The sequence below is a fragment of the Caretta caretta genome, chromosome 12 (genome assembly GCF_965140235.1).
Source record: "Caretta caretta isolate rCarCar2 chromosome 12, rCarCar1.hap1, whole genome shotgun sequence".
NCBI classification, from domain to species: Eukaryota; Metazoa; Chordata; order Testudines; family Cheloniidae; genus Caretta; species Caretta caretta.
In genome coordinates, this window is record NC_134217.1 from 12,000,184 (window position 1) to 12,014,304 (window position 14,121).

A 14,121-nucleotide genomic window follows, 5' to 3' on the forward strand; every position below is an offset into this window, starting at 1 on the left:
GGCTTTTACACCTTATACAATTAATTTAGAGATTCAAATACAAAACCTAGGACTCAGGTGAATCATGGCTTTGTCAACCACTCCCTGAAATATTTCAGATCTCTAAAACAGTTCAAAATATAGTTGAACCAGTGCCCAGGCTATATAAGAACAATTCTTGGTAAGCACGTGAGAATTTTTTTTTATATGGATACATACGTTGCCATGATATTACGGACTCTGTTGGCAAAAAGAGAAGGATCCTTTTTCTCTTCCTCAGTAGGAACATGAACAGGTAGAAACTGAAAAATATAATTTATTCAGTAATCTGCACAGCCACTAATTTATTACTGATAGCGTTTTGCATCATAAAGGAGAAAAAAATATCAGTCAAGCAATTAAGTAATCAGCCACTAGAGGTCTCCATAGCCTTAGAAACAACTCAGGTTTTTTTACTTACCCAAACAAAACACTACACAGCAGATTATTTGTAGATTTGTGGCTGCTACATGTTGGTTTAGTGAGATCTGTTGTAGCTGCTTTAATATGAAATCCAAAACCAAAGGGGTGAATAGCCTAAAAACACAGTTCTTCATAAAATTAGGAGTTGAGCTCCAGTATTTGGGCCTCAGGGACTGTACGCACACTTTCAAAACTGTGTGCTAAATACCTAGGTACCTAGTTCTATATTACAACTCAAATTCAGTCTATACTAATGCTAATCTTTTGAACACATATTGATGCTGCAGCTAAATTGTAGAACTTTGAGGACTGGTATTCTATATTTTGTTTTTGGAAAAGGGCAGATGCCCCAACAATAGTGACATGGAGAAATAAATGACTGGAAATCTTTCCAATGAAAATAAAATGATAAATGGTCTTATTTCAGGATAAAGTCAATTTTATAATATATGCTTGCTATTTTTGGAATATGAACAAAATTAATACACAGATAAGATAAGAGGCTGAGCAAACACAAATGAATCTTACAAAGATTTTTTTTAAATATTTGTCAATAATGATAAAATAAAAAGTTAAATTTGTCAAAACGTCATTATATGACTATCCATTCTTCTGCTCTTTTTCTGTAACAACTGGCGATCAACCTAGAGTTAGATAAAAATTGTGTTCTTTCTTAGGTTTTTTTGTCTTCTGATCCACAGCACTCAGAAATAGGTAGTAAATAGACTGAGAATTAAGTTAGACATATTTGGTTGAGAGAAAATGTCCAGAAGATGGGTTCTGGACCCCAGAATGGGCATTACTAGCAAAAAACGTGAAGTGAGTTGTATGCTACTATTTGAAACAGTTGAGTCGTTATCCACTTTGGGGGCATGCATATTCATAAATTTAATGGATTTATTTAACTAATTTGAAGCTGAGTGTTTAAAGACTTACAACTAATTCAAAGTTCCAAATGGAAAATCTGGGTCCTAGGGAAAACAGGTGGTGTGCAGATATCCCTGAAATAGCTTGTGTCCCCGAAATATTGAGTAGATTTATTATGAAATTATAAGAAGGGTTATTGTATTGGAGTAAAAAGAAAAGGAGTACTTGTGGTAATTTATTAGAAAAGTAAGAAGCATTATCAATTATATTCAACTTTCTCAATCACTAGGGCATCTCCAAAAGGTCAGGACTTGGTAACTTAGTTTACAAGTCCATTTTGAACTATTAGCACATCGTCATAAATGTGCATAATTCTACTACCACAATAAAAGTCAGTCTTTATTCTGAGACATCAAATAAAGAAAAAAAATGAGTGAATTTGCATCAGAGTGAACATAATGTCTTTTTTGTTATTAAAAGAGACATCAATGTTTGCCGTTAAGGGTTTCAATAAATGCACTATTAGCATCTGTGATTCTTTATAACAAGTCAACAAAGGAGCACAAGGAAAATGGGCTTGGCTTGCATAAATATAGTTGGCTTCCGTATAACGCAAACAGGCAAAAGTTCATTTTCAAAGCAATGTGATGGGAAAGGGATGCATAACTGCTGTTTAATTCAGTGTGATGTTTGCACATAGTCCTGTATATTAATTGAGTAATTTGCCATATAACGGTTTCTGTTACTCATTTGTCATATATTGTTTGTGCTCTCTGTATAAACACAGCGCTAACAGTCAGAGTTTTTTTTTGCAGTTTGGTGAGCCGTCTCCTTCCTGATGCCTGTGTGCAGTAATGCACTGGCTTACTGCCTGCGAGCACGTCTTTTCAAGTGGCTGTAACAACCAACCACTGACTCCCCGCTAAAGGAGTGCTCTCAAATGGCAGGTGTTCAAGAGGCAGAGGTCTACGCTTCTGGCATTGAAGGTCCTAGAGCTGATCCTTGAGGACAACAATACACTTTGTTCTCAGTCCGATACCCCACCCTGCCCATTATTAAGTTAACTCCTCCTCCCCAACGTGTCCTGAGTGAAATAGTGGGTAACTCTCTTGGGCTAACAAAGCAAAGCACTGACATCCTCTGCTGTCACAGTTATTCACACTATGCAGGCACTCAAGTAGGATGAAGTCAGAACACATTTGAACAATCCAAAAATGTGAACCAAAGACATGATTAATCTACATAAGCCTGCTTGTTTGGGTCTCAGGTCCTTGTATGAAGGAGCAAGCTTACTCTTCACCAGCTACGACTACACCTCTACCTCCTCCAAAGGCAATGGTGATGTTTGAGGCTCACTGCATGTGACTTGCCCATAACCACACACACTCAGGAGAAGGACTTGATTTAATTTCTCCCATCTGTGACTGGGGCTAGCACAACTACTTTCCAGGTGATGATGAATAAATACTCTCTTCTAGTCAGAAATTCCTGAGCACTGCAGAGGGAAATTCCAGCCCTGCAAGATAAAATCCTTTTAAACTCACTCAAGTAATGAAAATACCTCCCTGACCTATTTTTGGCCTTCTCCCTCCCTCCTATGCTATTTACCATGTATATCTTTTGCAATAAGTCTGCCTATCAGATTCTAAGCTTAACTGTTTCACGTTCAATATATACAATTCAGTGGAATATGTTCATGATATGTTCTTAAAATACAACTGGTACATTGCTGTGCATCTCTGCACAGAAATATATGGAAGCTCATGGTGATGTCTAATTTATTTTAATTCATTTATTAATTCAATTTCTTTCTCTCCTGAGGGGAGATGCAGACAGTAAAATGCTTCATGTCTAATTTTTATAACTTTAAAATTTGAGGGCAGATTTGTTTTATTACAGGTGCACTAGCATTAAATTCTGAGACAGCAAGAGTCCTTTTTAAAAAAATACACAGAACGTTAACTATTTTCTTTCTTTACATGTCTAATAAAGACATTTATTCAAATGAGTTATTCTTGTGTAAAACCACAGTAATTGAAAGGAGAATCAGGCCCACAGTATTTGCATACAAATATAAAATAGGTATGCTGTATTTTCTTTTGCATTACACAGCAATTCATGCATATTAATACCAACAAGGGAACTTGCTAAGTCACATCAACTCCTGGGAGACCCATGGCTAAGTCTTAAATTTTGAAAATAAACAGACAGAGACTGTATTCCACCCAAATCAACTTTGTTCTTCTATTTAACAAGTATAATTTAGCTTACAATATTTGTTAGTACTTCCTGGTATATTATTAAGTGTTGTGTAGAATCCTTTGCCAAAGTAATTTAGCTGTAATGAGATAGCCCCTCACTATTACACTTGGTTAGTAAGTCTCTGCTCGGAAGTGAGTGATCCATTTTTGTGTTCATCAAGATCTGAGACATGCATATATTTTTCTCTCTCTTATCAGATACAACTGTTTGTACCATACATGTTAATAAAGTTAAGAGTAAGCAATAAGACAACAGGTTCATTAGACAAGGTACGCTCTTTTTTGAGAATGAAAACACTCAGTTTAGTCACTGAATTCCTTAAAAGTATTTAGCTCTGAGCTATAGGGAAGTATTAGTGTAAACACGTTACACAGATCACATGACAACTGCCGCGTGACGAAGTCAGTATAGATAGCATTCTACTGCCACTCCAGGGTGGCAGTGAGGGAGAACAAGTTATTTTGTAATTCAACCTGTTCAGTCTTTACAAGAACAGTGAGTCCAAATGTTTGTGAACAATGGTATTTAATTGTGATTTTATAACAAATACCCTTTCGACCCTTCTACATATGGGCTTTTGTCAAATTAAAAGACTTGTCAGCACGGGCAGCAGATTCAGAGCTGTACCTACCATGTTTCCCTGTCAGGTGAGCTAATCTATTAAGACAAGAACTGCACTTTTTTCCAAAAGACATTTGTTTACTGGTAGATATTGATAAAAAAAATACAGGAAGAATAGGTTTATCAAAAAAATCCAAACTTAATAACGTTTCTCCAATTCTTACCTCAATTTCTATCCTGGTGAACAGCTGGCAAAAAGTCATCACACAAAGTTGTTTGCTGGGGAGGGGGGAAAAGATTTATTTTTTTTTAAAAAGTAATCTACTTTCAGCTGACTTGCAAATACCTTTTGTTAACATTTTTTCAGTGTCTATTTTTGGCAATAATCTCTATATGCCCTGAGCTGCGCTTTCTTGAGATGCTGCCTTAGGTTTTCTTCCTCGTAGCGCTGGTTCCTGCTCCTATTAAAGTTAGTATTTATGCTGCAAGTTCTTTGGAGCAGAGAACATGTTACACTTTCTAGTGCCATATGCATTTACAGCACTATATATGTAGTTATCACACACATTCACCGTGCTTTATATAAAGTTGAGAGTTCACATCTTGCTAGCAATTATTTTGTTTTTTTGTAAAAACGTGGCTGAAGATGCATTAGGGGACACAGCGAATCATGACTTGATGACTTTCTGGAAGATGATATTCAAACCCAACCTGTTTGGCTCATTACAGAAGTAACTGGTCTGTGTCATGCAGGAAGGCAGATTAGATGATCTAACAGTTCCTTCTGCACTTAATCTATGAATTTGTAAGAGGTGAAGTTTAGTGGCTTGACAAACAGGAAATCCTGAGTTTTTGCCTTGGCTCTGGCTCTTAACCCTGTATGAGCTTCATCTCTGTGTGTGTTTGTTCTCCCATATGAAAAATGAGGCTACTACCTATTGACTTCCCTCCCAGGAGCAGAGGGAGGACTGGTTAAGATTTTACAGGTATGTGGATTTTTCACATTTCCAGTACCATCTAAATGCTAACCATTATTATAACAAGAAACCACCAGTGCACTTTGGGTCTTGAATGCTTTAAAAGGCAGTATGAAGTTTTAACACGGGGGAAGTTGGGAAATGAGGTACAGTTAACCACTTCCACATTTGACTGCAAAAATGTTCATTCTGTTAGCACTTTCAAGCTGAAAGAGAGAAGCATTTACTTGTAACCTTAAATAAAGGCAAATTCTACAGAAAACTTTATTCTGTTTGGGAAGAGTTTTCTGAGAAGGACGGGGAGAGAGAAGAGGTGGTGGAGTGGGAGGGCCAGCTGGACCTTTCTTATGAATTTTAAACAGCTGACTTGAATTTATAAAACAATTTTAGGCTCCTATCCCACAAGTTAAAAGAGTGACACAAAAGGTCACTCCCTGGTCACTCAATAACAGACCTAACAGTGGCAATTCTTCAACAACAAAAACTTCAAAAACAGACTCCAACGTGAAACTGCAGAACTGGAATTAATTTGAAACCTGGACACCATCAGATTAGGTCTGAATAAAGACTGGGAGTGGCTGGGTCATTACAAAACCTAAACCTAATTTCCCCAATACTAATTTCCCCCTACTGTTAGTCACACCTTCTTGTCAACTGTCTGAAATGGGCCACTCTCATTACCACTTCAAAAGTTATTCTTCCTCCCTTGGTATCCTGCTGTCAATTGAATTGTCTCGTTAGACTGACCTCACACTTGATAAGGCAACTCACATCTTTTCATGTATTTATACCTGCTCCTGTATTTTCCACTCCATGCATCTGATGAAGTGGGTTCTAGCCCACGAAAGCTTATGCCCTAATAAATGTGTTAGTCTCTAAGGTGCCACAAGGACTCCTCGTTGTTTTGCTGATACAGACTAACATGGCTACCCCTCTGAAAGAAAAGGAGTGAGTGAAAGCAGAATGTGGGTGGACAGGTTTCAGGAGGGGCCAAGAAGTGCTCTACCAAATGCATGCCAGCGCTGTAAGATGCAATCAATTAGCTCTTTTATTAGACCTTCCTCCACTATTTCCAGATTGAGTAACAAGGGAGACATTATTCAGGATATAATGAAATTTCATTCAAGGGCCTACAGAGTCTAAATCACCCCTTCGCCTCTGCTCTCATTTCCCGCTATTCTTCCCCATTCACCCCCACCCCTGCTTTTCCCCAATCGTCTTCCCTTCATCCTCTCCTCTCAAAGTCTGCTTCAGTCCTTCAGTCATGTTTCCACCAGTGCTCATATCTACTCTGGCAAATCTTAAGTTCTTTGGTCACATCCTAGTGTTTGTGCCATCATAAGGGTTTGTGCCAGCAAGAGAAGTGAGAGCAACTAACAGAGGAACACAGTATGGGAAGCAGAAGAAAGAGTCTTGCTACATAGAGCTAGTCATTCTCCCATACTCTCTGGTTTACTAATTGGCCCCCATGGAGGGAGGTTTTTTTTTAATGCTATTATCAGTCTAAAGAGGCTTCCTTTCTAGTTTAAAAAAATGTCATATTTGAGTAAGGAGTGCAGCTTTAAAAGGTTTGATTACATTTTCAGTTATTCAAGTATTAAATCTAGGTTTTCAGTTTTACCTCTGTGTTTACACCCACCTATGCCATTTCACGTTGTCCTTTTAAAAAAGAAAGTAATATTCTATTAAAACAAGAAGGAGTCCGGTGACACCTTAAAGAATAACAGATTTATTTGGGCATAAGCTTTCATGGGTTAAAAAAACCCACTACTTCAGATGCATAGAGTGAAAATTACAGATGCAGGCATAAATATACTGACACATGTAAGAGAACTCCCTTCTCTTCAAGTGGAGAACCAGTGTTAACAAGGCCAATTCAGTCAGGGTGGATGTTGTCCACTCCCAATAATTGATGAGGAGGTGTCAATACCAAGAGAGGGAAAATTGCTTTTGTAGTGAGCCAGCCACTCCCAGTCCCTGTTCAAGCCCAAATTAATGGTGTTAAATTTGCAAATGAACTGCAGCTCTGCAGTTTCTCTTTGAACTCACCTCGTCATCAATTATTGGGAGTGGAGCATATCCACCAACTGAATTGGCCTTGTTAACACTGGTTCTCCATTTGTGAGGTAACTCCCTTCTCTTCATGTGTCAGTATATTTATGCCTGCATCTGTAATTTTCACTCCCTGCATCTGAAGAAGTGCGTTTTTAACCCACGAAAGCTTATGCCCAAATAAATCTGTTAGTCTTTAAGGTGCCACCAGATTCCTCGTTGTTTTTGTGGACGCATGCTAACACGGCTACCCCTCTGATACTTAATATCCTATTAGTTTATCCTCATGTTCCTTTTAAAACTCCATTCAGTTCATTTACTTATGCTTTTGTTAAATAAGTTCTGGGCTTTTCCATGTGTATTGTGCAATTGTGTGCCCAGATATACAATTCTGGCAGATCCCATTAGCACCCATTTGTTTCCAGCATTTTCTTTTAAATGTATTTGGAAAATTCTTTTTAGCATCATCCCTTCCTAGGACATGTGAAATAATTGGCTTAAGAAATGACTTGATGGATATGGTCTAATTACAAGGATCTAGAATAATTTTGTATAGAAGAGATGCTCTGGAACAAAGGGAAAGCACACTGTTGATGTTGACATTAGTCAAACTGAATGGGAAGTAAGATTTTGAGGATTCAGTTCTTGAAGTCCCTTTGCAGACTGCCTGTTTACAATATCCCAATCTTTTCACCTATTTCTCTGATAAATCTGACCCATACTTTTCATTAATCTTAATATTCTGGTGTGCCCACGACTGTGACATCCAAGGTGTCACTCTTCAAATGCAACTTGTTTCTTAAGGCAAGAAAAATAATGCTTAGCCCTAAATCCAGGGCCAGGAAGAGGAAAAGATGATCAATGTAACTGCGGTAACACTTCTTTCATTCAAAGTGGTTCAGAAATTGAGTCTCAAGTAATCTGCATGAAAGTGAAGACTGTTCTTCTTGTAAAGTGTCTGTTTTATTGTTCTTGAATAGAGTTCTTAAGTTTATGGGGAAGAAAGAGCAGTTTCTTGAGTGACTCAAGCCACTTGAGGTAATACAAACCCATCCACTGTATTTATTATTTTTATTACCTTAGCATCTAAGTAATAAACTAAGATAAAAAAAATACCTGTATGCAATAAGGCTCATGTAAAAATCACACACATTCAAAGCCTATAAAAAAAATCTACATTCCATCCTTCCAACAGCAAATCCAGTATGCGATTATATGAACAAAACCAAGCATTTTCACAGGACCAACTCACACCGAAGACAGTGGTTGCCTGGGACTATTAAAATTTAAAAAAAAATCAGGACACTTGCTTAGGAGTGTTTATAGGAACCTGTTTTTGAAAATCTTGGCCTTAAATCTTAGCTGCTATTAAGAAAATTCTACTTTCTCTACTCGACTTTCAAAAAAGAAAATCTTTATCATGTACAAGTTGTGTGAATGGAATTTTCTGGAACCAGTGTCCAGGCTGGACAAAACATTAGAGGAAATTCCTTCATTAGCAATGAGAAGAACTAGATCTTCAACTGGTAAGACTGCATCAAATATGTAAATACTAGAATCAGCCAATGACAGAGGACACCATGACTAAAATGCTCCTAAAATATACTTAAGTATAGTTCTCCTTGGTTATTTCATGTAAATGTGGAAAGAAATTCTATACTACATTGGAATTTTAATGCATTTTCATTTCAGTACTACTATATAATTATAAGAATTTTACAAAACTATACACAATGTTTCTACTGAGGTTTTATAAATAAAATATATGACATCAAATATTTAAGCTTTAATATGCTCAATTGCATGAGCTCAATTTAGAATCATTCTTATTAGAAAGCCACCTTTGTTAAGCTATTGACCTTTGTTGGCCTCTGAGGGTGTCCCTTGAAGAGTTTTCACTTTTAGTATCTGAAATCAAAGAGATCTCTCTTCACTGGAATCTCCTAAAGCTAAAGGCACTCTTGTTTAATTGTGCAAGATGAAAAGTACTGTAAGGGTCTGAATATAGAAAGAACGTCTCTCTGTATCTGATGGAGGAGAGGAAGAGATGTTTGCTATGTCCTGGCCTCTTTATCTACTGTATGTTGGGGTGAAACTTCAAGTCAGACAGAGAAATGAGTATGCTGGAGGTTAAAATGGCACCAAAGAAGATAAAAATAAAGTAAGTTGCTGATGCCTGTGATTTTTCAGTAGTGACAGTCCAAAAGAAAAAGGAAACAAAAACCTTAAGAATTTCACTTCCATGTCTGCTTCATTGTAACATGTGAAAAAAACAAAAGCAAGGAGAAGACTAACCAAATCAACTTTTGACAATATGCAGTTATTTAACTGCAACATTTTTCTCTTCTATAACAGTTATTATTCTAGTGTTACAAGCAACCAGAAAATCCAGAATTGAACTTTTTTTTACCATCTGTAGGAACCACTCGGATCTAACTACATTGCAAAAGTCTGTAAGCAGTCAAGCCTTAGACTATTCACTGGACACTCTACTGCAGGGGCAGAAGCTTTGCATTTATAAAATTTAATGCTAGAATAACTGGAAAGAATTATTCGAGAAATGTTACGAATGCAATGCACCTGCAGCTACACATACAATAGGGCTCGGTTTTCCTCCACTTTCACTCTTTGCACACCAGCTTAAAACTCCTGACTTCACTGGAGTGACTCCAGATTGAGACCAGTATAAGCAAGAGGATCCTCAGGGTGATATAACTGGAAAATGACAGATCCTTATAGGACAGAAAAATAAAACAAGTACAAAATTTGCTGCCATAATAATACCTAGCTCTTTTTATCAGTAGATCTCAAAGCTCTTTACAAAGAAAATTATCCCCTTTTTAATAGATGGGGAGACTGAGGCACAGAGAGAGTAAGTTATTTGCCCAAAGTCATCCAGCAAACCAGTGGCAGGGTCAGGAACAGACCCAGGTGTCTTGAACACCAGTTTAGTGCTCTATCTACTAAAAGATTAAACATTGGAGCCTCTCACATAATGTCAGTGTGACCCCCCAAATACATGCCATTAGAAGAAGAAACCAAGAAATGTGTTCCTGTGGACTTAACAGGGCTGGTTTGCTCATTGCCAGTGTATTTATTAATGGGAGAAGTTCCTGTATATGGTTTTTAATAGGGTTAGGAAACTTACAATGAATAGCCTTGCCATGTCCAGGTCACAGTATCCTAACAAAAAACAAAAAAACAGAAATGTATGACAAGTCAAGCCAGAGGGGAGAACAGACATGATACAACAGAAAATTATAAGCATACAATTATGAAGCAGAGGATGTTTTACTGTCTTATTAAAAAAGAAAAGAATGTTAATGTGACCGGAATCCTTAGCCTTATAAATATCTTCACCAGCTGCATTTTTGTCATATGAAAAAGGAAACAAGTGTGCCAAGAGAAAAGATTAAACCCATGCATTAGTTTGCCCACGCAATTTTGTACTGACTGATGTTTTACATCACCTAGATTCTTACTGAGCTCCCATTAAAAGACTTCACTGGGAGTTGACATGAGCTCTATAAAAGGCCCTAATTATAATCTACTCCTTGTCTTCCAGGAACAGCAGCTTTACACCGTGGTTTGGTAGTTCTGCTTGAGATCACAGCACTATCTGTGCCAGAACATCGTTCTAGGGTATACATGGTCTTGCCTAATTCCTGCTTTAGAAAGGAATGCCTTCCATTTATGCAAAACCAATCCTTTATTACTGCTTCACTCCAGTGTTTTAAAGTTGACCTACAAAGGATACCAAAAGGGGAGGGGCGGGGGGAGTTGAGGGGCTTGTGCTACTTTAGGGCCTGAAAGGCTGGGTCAGTTTGTTTGGTTTAATTAAGAACAAATTCTGCTTGTTTTTTCATCATAGAAATGTTAGGAATGTGAAGCCTTGATCTTCTGTGGTTTTGCTGGAGGACCAGTGAGAGGCACTAAGCTCTTATCTCCCTAAAGCAGGGGACACAAATGTGGAATCTTCAACAAATGTTTCATTTATTCTGAAATATTAATCCCTGAGGTCAAACAGATGTTATTTTAAACAGTCTGACGAAGATTATCTTCTCCCACTTAACAGTAGTATTTTTTTATAGGATATTTTTTATACTATTTTTACTCCTTTAGCACGCGTGATCTCATCATTTACACAAGGCTCTCCAGTCATCAAAGGGTCTTCCAGCCTAGACCGGAAGTTGAAGCCAGACAAATTCAGACTTGACATAAGGCGTAAATTTTTGATTGGGCGGGTAATTAACTATCAGAACAATTTACCAAGGGTTGTGGTGGACTTTCCATCACTGACATTTTTGAAATCAAGATTGGATGTTTTTCTAAAAGATCTCCTGTAGGAATTATTTTGGGGAAATTCTATGGCCTGTGTTATACAGATCACACTAGATATTCAGTATGGTCCCTTCTGGCCTTAGAATCTATTAATCTAGACAGCATCGGAATTTCTAGTGTAGAAACATACAGAAATTTTAAAAACAAAAACCACCAACAGTGTATTTCAGGCCTTCTTTATACAGCACAAAGAAGCTAAAGAAAGGCACGAGCCCATATTTTTTTCTTTTCCCAATCATCTTGTATAGAATCAGACCAGGGATAATCACAGCTTAGTTGAAATGATTTTTTTAAATTGTTGTTGCAGGCTGTTCTTATCTTCCCACCATCACATCCGTACTGAGCATGGTTAGAAAGAAAAGGAGCCCTAAACAGAAACAAAATGTGGTGCACATTTACCCTAGTTCTCATAAATAGAGGATGACTATACTGTAGATTAAAATTTACCAAAACCATGCTCTAAAGTGTCCCTAGCCTCTGTTTGCCAGAAGCTGGGAATGGGTGACAGGGGATGGATCACTTGATGATTCCCTGTTCTGTTCATTCCCTCTGGGGCACCTGCCATTGGCCACTGTTGGAAGACAGGATACTGGGCGAGATGGACATTGGTCTGACCTAGTATGACCATTCTTATGTACTTTGTAAATCCAAGAAAGGTTAATTTACCTATAGTATTTCACTTTTTAACTCTGTAAAGCTGCTTAATACATTTTCAAACTTCTCATTTATAAGGACACAGATTTACCCTATTAATATTTTATGGACAAGATTGCCAATTTATACCTTATTCTCAACACCCTGAATATACTGACTGCCTCATTAAACTGCTTTTTATACTTTTAGCTTCCTCCTCCAACTTCCGTACAATGACTGTTGTCTTTAAGGTCATTTCCTCTTTATAAATGATCTGGTGTTTTTTTTAAGTTTTAAAACTCTGTACTAATCTACTTCCATCCATAGATGTCAAAGTGCTTTACAAAACATCACTATCCCCATGTGACAGGTGGGCAGGCTAAGGCAAGGCAAGATGTAGATACATTCAGCATACCAGTGGCAAAGGCAGGAATGGAACTCAGATCTCTGACTTGCTGGCCATTCCCCAAACACAACTAGCCCATGCTTCCCCTCCCTTTATTGCCTGTCCCCTCCTGCCCATTGCCCTTAGAATGATCAAACTCAGCCTGGGATGTGAAAAGTAACTTCCTCTTTTTGCCTCTTCCACATCATCAATTAATAAAAATTCTACAACAGGAATGCAGCTGAATTCCACTGGTGCTGCATGAGGAAGACTAGAACCCTGCTCAATCACTTACAGCTGTATTGGCTCTGCAGGGCTAGCAGGAACAGAAAGGTGTTTGTCGTCAAAGTTCATTGTATCTATACTGTTCCATTATTAAGCAAGGGACTGACAAAACTGTCACACAAGTAAACAGACAAAGGGAGCATTTATATTATAGATGGAGGCAACATTTTTACATCGCTTGATCAAAGCCACTTATGTATTAAAAGCACTCTCCATTAAGATAGCTGCAGTGATCACCTCATGGTATCAATTTCATGCATTTGAAAAAAGACTTTGTCTACCTCTGTATGCCAGAGAAGTTACTATAGAAAATACGCTTGTAAGAAGGTACAAACTGATTCAAAATAACAAGGTCTGACCATATGTTCAATTGGGTTATGGCCTTCTTGCCTGTTTTTTCCCTTTTGACCTCGTTTGCCGAACCTTGCTGTGATAAAATACTGGAATCTTAACAGAAGAGAACACCAGCAGAATTTTTGATGTACTTTGGGGAAATCTGAGATTCAAGAGGCGGACACTGTGGCTTGGCAGAAAACTTCCAACTTCCGCTATAATCAAACTACTTTTGCTTACTGTTTTACTTAAGCTGCATCTAAAACCAAAGAGCCCAGCTACCAGGGGTTTCACAGCCCGAGTAGCAACAGCCCAGGTTTGATGCTAAAAAGACCTTGGCTTCTTACATTAGCTCTCAAATGCTACACAAGTGATTCCCATTCCTGGGTCTCTGAAGGAGGATTCTGCTTTGAAACACTGGGAATGAGAAGTACTTGTGGCACCTTAGAATAACAAATTTGTTAGTCTCTAAAGTGCCACAAGTACTCCTCGTTCTTTTTGCTGCTACAGACTAACACAGCTGCCACTCTGAAAACTGTGGGAATGAACTGGGTACCTGATCAATTGTGTATGGAACAATACGACTGGAGGAATTAAGGAACACAAACATATTTGGACAGCCTTGTGAACAAATATGGCAATTTCCTGCAATACCCTGGAGAAACATTATAGGATGAAGTTAAACCTTACTGAATCAAGTTTAAGAATAAGAGTAGTTCATTGCATTAAAAATGCAAACACTGATGTACTATTGTGGGATTGTATCTAATGTCTCTGGGGGAAGACAGGATTAATGCAAAGCATGGGAAATGTTAGGGGCTTCAAAGGACTATTTGAAACTATTTGAACTTTTAAAGTTAAGTGAGTTTCCAGGAAATCTCTAGGGGGACGTATACAGGCAAATGTGCCCCCTTCAGTTATGCAAGAACTCAGCCTTTTGAAGCTTCGCCCTGAGGAGGACACCCATGGTCTACAAATTGCCTA

The 14,121-nt window shown here is 37.9% G+C and overlaps 1 protein-coding gene across 1 annotated transcript in view; it reads right to left on the reverse strand.

Moving 5' to 3' along the window:
- The window catches only part of LPCAT2 (lysophosphatidylcholine acyltransferase 2), a 51,286-nt gene that overhangs the window by 17,085 nt on the left and 20,080 nt on the right, over positions 1–14,121 (reverse strand). The window contains exons 7-9 of the mRNA XM_048816509.2: positions 10,309–10,343; positions 4,356–4,410; positions 199–281 (exon numbers count right to left, since the gene is read on the reverse strand). Of these exons, the coding sequence (XP_048672466.2) occupies positions 199–281; positions 4,356–4,410; positions 10,309–10,343 (173 nt within the window). The remainder of the gene's footprint in view (positions 1–198; positions 282–4,355; positions 4,411–10,308; positions 10,344–14,121) is intronic.